Source organism: Mustela nivalis (genome assembly GCF_964662115.1).
Source record: "Mustela nivalis genome assembly, chromosome: 19".
NCBI lineage: Eukaryota > Metazoa > Chordata > Mammalia > Carnivora > Mustelidae > Mustela > Mustela nivalis.
The window spans coordinates 24730385-24744464 of NC_139038.1; the positions used below are offsets into that span (position 1 = coordinate 24730385).

Consider the following 14080-nt stretch of genomic DNA (forward strand, 5'->3'; position numbering starts at 1 on the left):
ATGACCTCTTCAACAGATCAGTGGCAAGCAACAAAAGACTTTATCCATATTCTGTAAGAACTGACATGGCCCTCAAAGAACTGTAATGAATGGTTGTTGCAAGGAGCACTGGCATGGATGGATTCTCAGCAGCTCAACTAGACATCCGCAACCACAAACCATGCACGTGGAGTAAAACAAACACGCAGAGAAACACAATGCTACAGTTTTTATTGGAAAGCAAACAAGAGCCTGCAGACAAAGACAAACTGGTCAAAACTCCAGCAAAACTGGCCAAGGTCAGGGAAGAACCAAAGCATCAGGGGAAATGTCAGGTACTATTTTGATAGCCTAATAGCAGGGAAGGAATTGTCTTCTGCAACTATTTCCAAGACTGAATTTGTAAAGAAGTGCAACACCAACAGAAGCTGTTGGTTTTGACAATAGCTTATAATAACCAATGTGCCCAAGACACAGTACACAAGATATTTTTTCCTGTATTTTACTACAAGAATTTTCAAGGATACACCAAAACTGAAAGAATTTTATAGCAAAAACTCATTTACCCATGACCTAGTTCTACTATTAAGATCTCTTTGGGTTAACACATATGTAACCATTCTTTTGCCTACTCAACAATCCATTTGATTTTGGTACACTTCATAGTTAGTGGCACACAATAGGACACTTCACTTCTGAGCTTCAGCATGCATGCTCCTAACCAGAGTTCAGTATCTGTTTATGGTGCACATACAGAGTATTTCTGACATAAAAAATAAAACACAGGCATTAAGGAGAAGGAAGGATGAATGGGTAAGGCACAGAGGATTTTAGGGGAGCAAAACTACTCTTTGTGATGCTGTCATGGTGGATACATGTTCTTACATATTTTGTCCAAGCCCACGAATGTACACCAAGAGTGAACCCTAATGTAAATCAGGGATGCTGGATGATAATGATGCATCAGTGTAGGTTCGTCCATTATGACAAATGTACCACTCTGCTGGGGGACACTGATAACGAGGGGGTCTGGCATATGTGGGACAGAGGTTATATGGGAAATCTCTGTACTTTCCACTCAATTTTGCTGTGAACCTAAAAATACTCTAAAAATTAGTCTATTTTTTCATTCCTTTTTTAGAAATAAAGTCTATCTTTTAACTAAATAGATAATTGAAAATAAAATAAAATAAAATATGTGACCTATCTTTAACAGAGGATTAGCAAACTGGCATCCCACAGGCTCAACTCAGCTTGCAGACATGTGTTGCTTTGCCTGCCCAACATCTCTTCTCATTTCTCCTGTTACAAAATACCATGTTTCCTTTGACTATATGATCCACCTCCTCTCGTAGTCAATCCATGTGGTTTGGGAAGAACTGATCCCTTCTCTTGGCTCCATCACTGGGCCCATAAGCCCCACCTCGCCAATCAATGCAGTCTGGTTGGCTACAGAAATCCAATTCAACAGGTGCCTGGGTAGCTCAGTGGGTTTAAGCCTCTGCCTTCGGCTCAGGTCATGATCCCAGGGTCCTGGGATCGAGCCCCGCATAGGGCTGTCTGCTCAGCAGGGAGCCTGCCTCCTCCTCTCTCTCTGCCTTCCTCTCTGCCTACTTGTGATCTCTGTCTGTCAAATAAATAAATAAAAATATTTTAAAAAAAGAAAGAAAGAAAGAAACCCAATCCAAATGGTGAGTTTAGCTGAGATGGGTGCATGGGTCTGGGTAGTCCATTGAGAGCCTTCCCCAGGACTCACACTGAAATTTCCTCACAACTCAGGTTACTAATCCAATAGGATAAATGCAGGGATGTTGGTATCCAACTTTTTTATGATGTTGTAAGAAGTTGCTTAAGAATGCAACTAATCCAAAGAAAAGAAGAGCCCACAGGCAGAAGAGGGTGGGTAAATTTTGCTCCTGGATCCAGCCAGGCCTAAAGTCCAGCCAACTTTTGGATTTTTTGGTTATAAGGATTAATACATTCCTTTTTAAAAACTAAATAGCTTTTTTTCCTATCAATTTCAATTAAAACAGAGTCCTGGGGACTACAGTTACTAGGAATTCACACCTAAGTCTGGGTTCAAGGCCTCAACTGTTAACAGGTACACTATATACAGTGTAGTTAGGTTCTGAACTGAAGATTCAAAGAGGTGGGAAACTTACCCTGCCCACGAGGTGATCTGAATCCAGGAAGCAGAGGTAACCCTCAATCAGGGACACAATGTGGTAAGTGATGGAGAAGATGGGTGTCAGTGTCAGGGAGGTTGGGGGTACCTTAGGGTATGAGGCAACCCTTTAGCGGAGCCTTAAAAAGTAAGGAGAAACCAAAGGACAAGTTACACTCTTGTGGGAGGTTGGGGCACAAAATGGGTCAGCAGGGAGGTCCTAGGGAGCTCCAAGTCCCTTTCACCAACCTTACCATCCAGAACCACCTCAGTCACAATCACTGCATATGTCTCCCTTCCTATTAATCAGTCTATTCACCTATCCTCACTGTGCCTTCTCTCCGTATCTCTGTTTCTTTCTTTTTTCTTTTCCTGTCTGTCTCTGTGTGTAGGTGTGTGTGTCTCTCTCTCTCTCCATCTCTCTTTCCCACTCCTTCCTTCTCCCCACTCTCTTCATGCACTACTCTCTGAGCTTCCGGGATTAAGTCCACTCCACCAATACTGCCCTAGTCCAAACCACCATCATTTCTCACATGTCCAACCTGACAGCCTTGTAACTTGTCTTCCCACCTCTGTTCTTGCCTCCCTTCCATCAATCCTCCACCTCCCTGACAAAGCAAATGTTTTAAAATGCAAATCTAATCATGGGACTCCCCTGCTTTAAACTATGGATAAGACAAAACTCCTTGACACAGCCTGCAAGGCCCCTCCCATTCTCCAACCACATCCAGCTCCATGCACCGCCCACCCCCAATCACTGCACCCCAGCCTCCCTGGTCTTCTAGTTCTTCAAAGAGTCCTTCTCTATCACACCCCAGGGCCTTTGCACTTGCTCTTTCCTCTGACTGCGGATGCCCCCCTAACCCCAGCTCCACGTCCCTTTACCTAATTAACCCTTACTCGTCCTTCACTTTTCACCTAAGATTCAAATATCACTACCTGAGAGAAGCCTTCCCTGACTGCCAGACTATATCAGATCTCACTGATACATGTTCTCTCATTCCTTTTTCTTTTTTAAAGATCTTATTCATTTATTTGAGAGAGAACACACACAAGCAGAGAGAGCAGCAGGCAGAGGGAGAGGAAGAAGCAGGCTCAGAGCTGAATAGGGAGCCTGATGTGGGGCTCGAACTCAGGACCCTGGGATCATGACCTGAGCCAAAGGCAGATCCTTAACCGACTGAGCTACCCAGGCATTCCCCATTTGATTTTCTTCTTGATAGCACTTATCCAAGTTTAGAACTTTGTGTGTGTGCATGTGTGTGTGTGTTTCAGATGAACTGATTCATGCCTAGGTCTTACATTTAAGATTCAGGAAATCAGAGACCATGTCAACTTCCTAAAAACATCTATATATCCAGAACTCAGTACAGTGGCTAGCACATACTTCTAATCTGTACAGTCCCCACCACACCCTTGCAACTTATGTTTGTGTTTCCACTTTTCCTAGAGAAAAGAATTATTCCTTTAGACCACTGCCTCCATCAAATGGTAGAAAAGTGGAAGCGAGACCAAGAGGCCCAAGTGTTTCCAGGAAAATGGGAGAGAGCATATTTCTTTATGGAAGTAAAGAATATGCAATAAGTAGTTCTGTCTCATTCATGTTTATTACATGTCCAGACTAATAGGCATTTGAATTTTCAACTCCTTCCTCCAACATTACTCGTATATATTTATTATATTAATTCACTTACTCATTTAAGATTGATTTCTGTTCATCCACCTGGCACTAGGTATGTCCTTGCAACAGGGGATACAGCAGAAAAGACAAATGAAGTCCCTGTCCTTGAGTCCCATGGGGCCTATATCACAGTGTGACAGGTTCCTGTTGTATGCCTATCCTTTCACTAAGTGGAACTGGTTCCAGCACAGGCTCTGGAGTCAGACTACCCTGGACCTAATCCCAGTCAGCTGAAGTTGAGCAATTTACTAAACTTCTCTGTGCCTTGGTTTCCTCGCCTGTAAAATTGAGCTAGTAATTGTACCTTCCTTCTAGTGTTATCGTGAGGAGGTAATGAGTTAAGACACAGCTGTCTCATCATAAAACCCCTACCTAGTAAATGTTAACTTTTATTTCCCACCTCTGTATCTTAATCAGGACCAGCTTCATGGGTGTGTGACCTGTACAGGCACACATGGCCCCATACTTAATAGGGCTCCAAAGCTTGGTTTAATGCTCTGCTACTGCCACTCTAAAATTCTCAATTTTTAAACAAGAAGCCCTGTATTTTCATTTTTGCATTAGGCCCTGCAATGATGCAGCAGGTCCTGATCAACACACATTTTAAATGTTCAGTAAAAGTCTGCTGAGAGAATAAGTGAATGAATTTAGCTAGCCATAGTTGATGCTCATCTTACAGAGCCAGTCAAGTGGCTCAGCCCTTGAGTAAAATTAAACAGACTTTGTTCTTGACTCAACCTGTCCCTTCCCAGGACTAAAAGCCTGACCTAGGATCTTAAAGTTCTTCTCTTCTAACCATCCATTTCCCAGCAAACTTTGACCTTGACAGGCTGCCAAGGTTCTCCATGGAGCCAGCTGAGCACCCCATTCAATTCCCCCATTCTCCAGATCACAGTCTATACTGTTCCCACCTCTCTACTGCCTCCCATCCTGTCCAGTATCTTGGAAACAAGGTATACCCCTGGTTTCTTTCATCCCCGTTTTATAGATGGGGAAATAGAGGCTCACCAAAAAATAAGGTCCCTCAAGATTCCCCCCCATGCAGCCTTGTTCCTATGCCCAGCCAAGTTTCTAGTTTTATAAAGAGTTTCTTTTTTATTTTAATAAAAATTTTATTTATTTGTTTGAGAGAGAGTGAGTGAGAGGGGAGATCAGTGAGAGGAGACTCCCCATGGAGCCCAACTCAGGACTTGATCCTGGGACTCCAGGATCATGACTGGAGCTGAAGGCAGTCACTTAACCAACTGAGCCATCGAGGCAGCCTTATAAAGAATTTCAAACTAGATCCCCATAATCCAAACCACACAAATCATTTTCAGAGTGGCTAGTCAGACACAATAATTACAAACTAAATCTGAGACTATGCCCCCCAACCCTCACAGCATCCCACATTCTGACAGTCTGGCCTGCAAAGAGAGACAAAGATAAACTCATCTCCCCACGTCCCATATGTCCTAGGTCAACGGGTGCTGGGGCCTTCCATTCTTTCTATGTTTACTAAGAGTCTACAATATGCAGGCACAGTACAGAAGGTGGTGATGCAACTGTGAACAAAACAGACAAAAGGCCCTGCCCCTCTGAGAACAGAAACAGGTAAGAAACCAACTAATTAAATAGACTGCATGTGATGTGATATGACCATGGTGCTGAGCACGATGGAGAAAAGTTAAGTGGGGGGGGGGGGCAGAGGAAGTGAGCATGTTGGAGGGTAGTAGTAGAGATTTCTATTTTTTTTTTTAAGATTTTATTTATTTATTTGACAGAGAGAGAGAGATCACAAGTAGACAGAGAGACAGGCAGAGAGAGGAGGAAGCAGGCTCACTGCTGAGCAGAGAGCCTGATGCCGGGCTCTATCCCAGGACCCTGAGATCATGACCTGAGCTGAAGGCAGAGGCTTAACCCACTGAGAGCCACTGAGGTGCCCCAAGATTTCAATTTTAAATAGGACTGTTTAGGAATAGCCAGGACAAAAGCCCTGAGGCATTATCCTTGAGTCACAATGTTGAGAGGTCCCTGAATAGATTGGGGAACTTAGTCAAACCACACTCCCCCTCTTAGCCCCAGCTTCTCATCTCAGTTGGGTTGCCTACAGACAAATCTACAGGGTTTTTGAATCATTATTTATTGAACCTCTGCAATGATACTGCTTTATTTATCAATACAGTGGAGTTTCTGTTTTGTTTTTGTTCAGGGTAGTCACATTTAAATGAGAGAGTTCACAACAAAATTTCAATATCCAACTTGGCTTGGGATATCAGACCTGTGCTCATCAGACCCACATGACTCTTTTTAATAATCTGTCCCTTTAGGGGACCACAAGCCTCTCTGTTCACCACAGACCCAGTCAGACCCAGCAGATCCCTCCCTTCTGCAGACTGCCTGGCCCTGGCTTCACCGGAGTTTACTACCACCCCCACCCCCAGTGCCTGTCTTGGGGAGCCCCTAACAATGATGGGGAATGGACACATGCCCTTTGCTGGGCAGGAAAAAGCAGGGGTCTCCTCCATCTTAGGAAACCTGAAAGAGGCTGCAGAAAGCCCAGCCAGTTCCTTCTCCCCCAGAATGAAGGTGGGGGGGAGGCAGAACAGAAAGGGGCCTTAGGCTTCTCTGAGCTATCACATGCTCTTGCACTAACTGGCAGCAGCTACACCCAGCCCCTAGAAATGCCTCTCCTAGGTATTTCTACAGAATCTAATTCTCACACATGCTGTCTTGAGCCCCTGATTTCTCTCCCTACCTGAATCTGTTGTGGCCTCTAGAAGAACTGCACTAGGAACTCTTCAACCTCCTACACCGAAGAAAAAGGGAGGTGCCCATTCACCCCAACTCTCCAAGGCTGCCTAGGTCTCACCTGCTTACCTCTCCTATACTTCACACAACTTTCAAACACTAAACCACGCCTAGATGATGCCCACACGGGTTTGTGTGTGTCTGGGATGTCATGTGAGTGTGGTCTTTGTGCGTGTTGATAAGGGTGCACTTCTGTTTTCACGTGTGTCTGGGTGAGGGATGAGAGGGCCTCCGCGTGCCCGCATAAGTGCACCCACATGACTGGGTATTGTGTATCTTTGTGTGAGTGGGGGGGAGTATGTGTGTGAATGGTTGCAACATCCTTATTCCTGACAGAAGGTCTCAGTGTGGCGGGCTTCTCTTAGCCAGCCTGTAACCCCTTCAAAGGCAATCCACTCAGGGACACTGCACCTCTGGCCTTCCCCAGAATCAACACACGCACTGAGACGCATGCACACTTCCTTTCAAGTGCAGCTCCTCTGGGGGGAAATGACAACTCTTGAGCATCCTCCCTCCGACAGCTTCCTCTTACCCCCATGCCCTAGGCAGAGTATCCTCTATATGGAGATGGACTGACAGCACTGGGAAGGGATAAGAGAAGTGGCTAGGAGAGTCGAGAAAGGCAAACTGAGGACACGCTGGAGGAGTACTGAGCCGATGCAGGAGAAGCAGGTCCCACCCACACCACGCCCCTCCCGCAAGGGGGTGGAGAAGGGGTAGCCGATTCCCACTCGGGTCTTCCTCAGGGGTTCCCAGGTCTCACTGCTCTCCTGAAGCCGGAGCTGTAAGAAGCAGCTGGGACCCCCTCTTCCCGTGCATCCAACCCCCCTCACCCATCATCCGCGTCCAGGCAGTTGCTGATTGGCTGCAGGGAGCAGCGTCCCAGCTTCCCGTCTCCGAGGCGGGAGCCGAGCAGGTCCGAGGTGGGAGGCGCACTGACCAGCTCTGGGAGCCCCTCCCGAGTCCCTGCGCCCAGCGCCCTGTGCCCTACACAAGGGCCGTGCCAGGACTCCAGGCAAGCAGGTGCGGAGGGAGCAGAGGGAACCACGGCAAAGGGTAGGAGCAAGTCCTGCGGGAAGAGAGGCGCTGCTGCTCCAGCTGCTGCCTCTGCCGCCGCCACCACCGAACCGGCGTCCAGAGCGGGGCTGGCAGGCCGGGCGCGGAGACTAGGGGAGCGAGGGGCGAGCTCATGGAGCACACGCACGCCCACCTCGTAGCCAACAGCTCGTTGTCCTGGTCCCCCGGCTCGGTCTGCGGCTTGGGCTTCGTGCCCGTGGTTTACTACAGCCTTCTGCTGTGCCTCGGTTTACCAGGTGAGGAGTGTGTGGGAGAGGGAGGAAGGCAAGAGCCCCAAGGGAGAAGCAACCCTGCCCAGAACCCCCAGGCCTCGATATGCTCGCTGTGCGATCCCTGGCGCTCCCTCTGAAAAAGTTTAAGCCTTAAGGGCAACTGCGGACATTTCCAGACTGGGAGAAAGGAAGTTGCTGTGGCCTGGCGGGGACTCTTGTCTGCTCCTGTGTGTGTGTGTCTGTCTCTGTGTGTGTGTGTGTGTGTGTCACGAGGGTACGCGGCAGCTGATGGGCATGTTTTGAGTACGGGTTGGTGTGAGTGTGCGCGTGGATTGGAGTATTTGTATGCGCATCTGAAGGGATCCGTGTCCCTGACGGTGCCCAGTGGGGGCTGTGTATGAGATTTTACCGCATGTCTATAAAGATGGCTTAGTGGGGGGCTTCTCTTCTCCTGTCACTCACTCCCACACCTACCCCAGCCCTAGGAAACCTCTGCCCCTCTGCCCCACTGCGTGTCCCTGCCTGATTTGAGGTGAAGCAGGAGACTGATACCCCGCACACTTTCTCTGGAGCCACTGGGATGGGGCAAGGGATGAGCCCCTGTGATCCCCTAAGCAAACGGGGGTGGGGGGGGCGGTCTCCAGGCGGGCTAAGAAGGGTCAGGTTGGCTCTGGAACCATGCTTTGGCCAGGGCAAGGATCCAGAGACACACAGGCTACCAAGGCCACCACTTCAGGGGGTCACAGTCTCCTTGAGGACATACCTGTTCCCTGGCTTTGCTTCCCTGTCTACCCACCCTGGGCAGCTGACGACTGCTGCGGATGTCCAGCTGGTCCCACATCTTAACATCCTTTCCAAAGTGTGGCTGAGACTGGTGCTGAATTCCTGAAGAGAGCTGAGCTGCTGGGGGCTGGGGGGGTGCTTGCTGTTTGTGAAGCAGGGAGGGGGTTCCTGGGGTTCCCAGCTTGAGATAAACCCTTCTTCCAGATAGTCCCTGAGACAGTCTATGTGCAAAAAGATTCCTAAAGATCACTTACAGGGAGATGAGAGAGGAGAAAAAGGAAATCACTAAGAAAAAAATCCAATGTACAGCCTAGAATCACAGCATCATCTACTCTGTCATTCCGCATCCCAGGATCCTGGGAACTTGGGAGCTGGATTTCTGAGAGACTTGCTGAGATTTCCTTTTCAAAACATTAAACCTGGTGGTCAGGGGCCCTGATAAGGTTGTTTAAATAAATGCTACAACCCCCCTGCACCCAAATTTTGGCAGGCATGAGAAAGCTAAGTTTACAATCACCAAACCTCTCTCCCAGCGAGTGATGAGGTTTTTATTACTAACTAATCGTTCTGGCTGCCCTGGGAGATGCTCAACCTCTGATTCGCCCTGCTGGGGCAGCAGCACGTGTCCTGTAATTACCTTGAACAGGAATTGATTTCAGTCCAGTCCCCACCTCCCCCTCTCAGCCCTCCTGAGCCTCTCCCAGAGCTCTCTTAAGGTGAATTGAGTTTTTGAAAAGGTTGGTTATTGGTGACACTTGCTGACCCAGAGAAGTGACAGGCCCCCTTTTCCCTTCACCTCTCATATCAGAATTACTCTGACCCCTCCACTTTCACCCCTCCATCTCCTCTGCTGACTGAAGTAGCCACTGTCTCTGGCTTTTCTTCTGAAAACGCTTTAAGGGATGGAGACATAAAGACAAGAGGAGGCTCCAAAGGTCCAGAGCAGGAACATGAGGATGAGCAGAACAGGGGAAAGCTCAGACCTTGAAACACCTCAAGGTGGAAGACAAGGTACCTTACATGTGCTCAGCTAACTCCTATGCCAGCTAGGGCCTTCTGACCCACAGCATTGGAACCTATTGTGTGCCAGGCAGGAGTAAGTGCTAGGCACAGGCTCATCAAGGCTGAGCCCAGGATTTAGAGACTTAAAAGAGGGAGGGATTGGGATGAGAACTTGCAAAGTATTGATGGATACTTGGAAGGTATTGATGGGTACAGAGTAGTGACCACCTACTCTGTGCCAAGTGCTGAAGAGGGGCCTAAGGGATCTCAGGGAATCCCTAAGGTGCTGTCCCAGAGTTCAAGGAGCTCACAAGCAAAGCTTGTGTAGAGGCAGAAGGACCAAGCATTCTGGAAAAGGATGACTGAAGAGGCTTGGCTTTCGGAAAGACCACGGGCTGGTTTTGTTAATGGCTTGCAAGGTGGTTCAAAGGTAAAATCCTTTAGTCATTCCCTTAGACCCATAAAGGGGGACAATTATGTCCTGGTAACCAAGAATGCAGACTGTAGAATGAAGCAGAGCTTGGTGTTAACATGTGGACCTTCTGTGACTCTGTGTCTCAGTTTCTACATCTGTAAAATTGGCATTAGGAAAGCAGCTGACTCCTTGAATGATGGTGAGAAATAAAAACATTGACGGAGATGGTACAAGTTAAGCACTCAGCTGAGGGCCCGACACCACACACTGATTATTGTTGTGGTGCTGCAGTTGTGGTCATCATGAAGCTGATTTGGTGGTAAGGAGGGGGCTGCTTGGCATGTGAGCCAGAGAAGGGGCTGGGAGCCACAAGAAAAGCACTTAGCTCAGGGCCTTACTCCTGCTGAGCTCACTACAGTATCCCCTCCCCACTCCCAGCCACCAGCAATTAGCAAGCGACTGCAAGCAGGGTGGTTGGCAACATGGGTGAAAACCAAAGGGTGGGTGGGGAGTGGCTGAGTGTTTGGCAACAGGGGAGTCACTAACTGGGAGAAGCACAGATGTTTCTAACCACCTTCAGTGTCTAGACTGAAAGGAAGAGCTTGGGAAAAGCCATGTGGCTTTTCAATACCCTGCCTCTAGGAATGGCCCCAGACAATCTAAGTTAACTGGTCTGGAATGGGTCCCTGGGGGTCCTAATGTGAACTATTAGCAGTTAAGAACTTAAGAACTCTTAAAAATCTGCCATTTAAGAACTCTTAATTTTCTGTACCATAATTTTTCCCACCTCATTTTATCTACTACCCACATAGATGGTGTATATTAAATAAGATTGTCTATATAAAATGGTTTAGCACACCACTTGGACTGAGGAAAACACTTATTGGTGCCTTCTCCACACTGGATCTTTTTCTATGTTAAATGCTTATATTATTGCACTCAATCCCCAACACATCCCTGGGATCTGTACATTTCTCTGAACCCATTTTTACAGATGAGCAAACTGAGATTCAGAGATGTGGGGCATCTTGTCTATAGTTACACAGACACGCCAGTGTGCAAACATCTGCTCTTTCAAGTCCACCACAGTGCCTTCATTATTGCCAGAAGTTCTTTTAACTAACCTCAGTTCTTCATGTTGTGCTCAATGGAAAAAACTGGTGTCCCAGCTGTTCCTAAAACTCTTTCTCTTTTCTCCTCCTTTTAAGTAAGCAAGATGTTTCTAACCTTTCAAAATGCATACAGAAAGCCAGCCAAGCTAACAAGGTAGAGTTGGGGACACTGATGGGGCCAACTGGGACAAAACTGTAAAAAGCAGAAGGCAGTGCAGGAGGAAGAGATGAGCCTGATGCCTGGGGGAAGAAGCGGCTGAGAAGACAGGTGAGCCTAGCTGATAAGAAAGGAGTAGCTGCAAAATTAAACGAGATTTGAAAGATATTTTTTAAATTTACCTTCTAAAAGGCACCAGGGATGTTAAAGGAGACAAGGTAAGGAAGATGATAGCCTGAAACCACACACCACCCAGCAGAGAGGAGCATTTCTGCAACAGCCGGTAGGGGAGCCAGTAACCAGGAGAAAGCACAGGTTAATACCTGCCTGTGAGGGTCAGTGAGAGATGGAGTTGATGAGTCTGTCACCTGGCAGATAGTCGGTGCTGGGACACACAGTAGTTACAGTTGCTGCTGACCAGGAATGGGAAAATGGTGACCAGTAAGATGGACTGAGCACTCCAGATGTGTTCTCATTCACCTGTAAACATCTTTTGAGAAAATCTAGTGAACAGGTTAAAAGTACACGGTCTGTTGATAGACCTCTAGGGTCTGAGTCCTGGTTTTGCTACTTATAAGCTATGTGACCTTAGGTAAGTGACTTTAACTACTCTGTGCCTCACCTTCCCCCTCTGTAAAATGGGATGATAGTAATAATGGCACATACCTCACAGAGTTGCTCTGAGGCTGTGGTGAGTTATTCACTTAACACACTCCCTGCAGCACTCTGTAAGTCATTTTTTTCAGCATTTAAAAATTTAAAAAATTAAGGAAAAATTCTCAACTTGTTTTATGACACCTGCTTTACCCTAATACCAAACCAGACACTATAAGAAAACTACTGACCAATATTCTTCGGGAACACAGACACACACACACAAAAATCTTCAACAAAATATTACCAAATCTAACTCAGGAATATATAAGAATGATAATAAGCCAAGACAAACTTGGGTTTATTCCAGAAATGCAAGGCTGGTTCAACATTTGAAAATCATCGGTATGCTCTACCATACTAAAAAACCTAAAAAAAGAAATCCATATGATCTTCTCAATAGATGCAAAAAAAGTATTTGACAAAATTCAACATTAATGATAAAAACTTATCCAACTAGGAATACACAGAGAACTTCTTTAACCTGAAAAAGGGCATCAATAAATAACCTATAGCTAACATCACATTTAATTTTGAAAGATGGAGTGTCTTCCCTCTAAGATCTGGAGCAAGACAAGGGTATCTGCTCTTGCTACTCTGACTGAACATCACACTAGCTGAAATTCTAGCTGGGAAAGAAGAAGAAAGAAAAGGTTTACTGGAAGGAAGGAATTAAACTGTTTCTATTCACAGATGATATCACTGACTTCAGAGAAAATCACAAAGACTCCACCAAAAAATGCTCCTAGAACTAATAAGTGAGTTCAGCATGTCTGCAGGACACACTGCTAGTTTGCAATAACCTATCATATTTCTATATATTAGCAACAAACATCTGAAACTAAAACTTGGAATTAAAAAAAAAAAAAAGATTTCCAAGTTCCTTTGAAAATCCAGAAAAACTAACATTAGGCTCATATTCCCAGACAGCTAGCTGTGGCTGAGGAATAGGCTGCTTTCCTATGCAGCTGCTTTTGGACAGTGTGCATGCATGCATATGTGTGCACATTATATGTTATATAGGTAATAACACTAATATTATTCAAAAACCTAAAAATATAAAAAGGCACACGTTGCAAAATCTCCATACTATCCCTTTCCCCTGTTTATCAATTCCCAAATCCACCCCATCAACAGGTAACAGTTGGTCAGTATCTTGGTTCCTTATTTGTTCTTTCAGAGTATTTCAGTGTACACATAAACAAGTAAGAATAAAGGATTTCAACACTTTAACTCTCCTCAAAATGAGCACATTGTACACACTGTCCTCCATCTTGTTCTTTTTCACTTAACATATTGATCATCATAATGTTATACTGAAGCTTCTTCATTCTTTTATGAAGCTGCATAGTATTCCACTATATATTTTACCATAATTTATTTAATGGCTGCCCTTTTCAAAAGCACATGGATACCCTAATGTCAGAGTTCCTACATGCTGCACTTAATTGTCCTCTTTAAGCTGTATGGCTCCTCTTTATGCACACTGGGCCTTAGAATCCCTGTTATAACAATGGGAGAAAGAGCACTGCATGAGGAGTTCTAGATTCCAAGCTTGGCTCTGGCAGTAATTCACTCTACAAGTCTGTCAAAGACCTGGGAGAGCTGGGCTCTGCTTGTTGGAGACCCAAGCACAGACCAATGAAGTAGCTATGTTGGAAGCTGGCTCGGCTGGGGTCCAGACCAGTAGCTATGTTGTCCATTTCTCTGCGTGATTTCTGTAGTGACCTCATGTGTCATTTCTGTTTTTGAGGTTGAATATAAAATGCCTTGCACTGGAACTGAGTGGACATGGATTTGGATCCTGCATCTTACCCATGTGTGTTGTGTGATCTCAGATACGATACTCCAGCTCTCTGAGCCTCAGTTTTCATTTATAAGAAAGCAGGCAGCCAAGTTCAGCAATTAATCAAGAGGTCTCTAATCCCAAACTGCCTGGGTTTGAATCCTAACTCCCTTACCTGCTAGCCTCTGACGTTGGGCAAATTTCTCACCCTCTCTGTGTCTTAGCCTCATCAGTGAGATGGGACCATAATAATACCTATCTCACAGGG

General features: G+C 46.1%; 1 protein-coding gene across 1 annotated transcript in view; it reads left to right on the forward strand.

The window, feature by feature from the left end:
* The first annotated feature begins 7716 nt into the window (after positions 1-7716).
* Positions 7717-14080, forward strand: part of GPR139 (G protein-coupled receptor 139) — a 39863-nt gene continuing 33499 nt past the window's right edge. Inside the window, exon 1 of the mRNA XM_082713022.1 lies at positions 7717-7927. Within this exon, the coding sequence (XP_082569148.1) occupies positions 7804-7927 (124 nt within the window). The 5' untranslated portion in view covers positions 7717-7803. The remainder of the gene's footprint in view (positions 7928-14080) is intronic.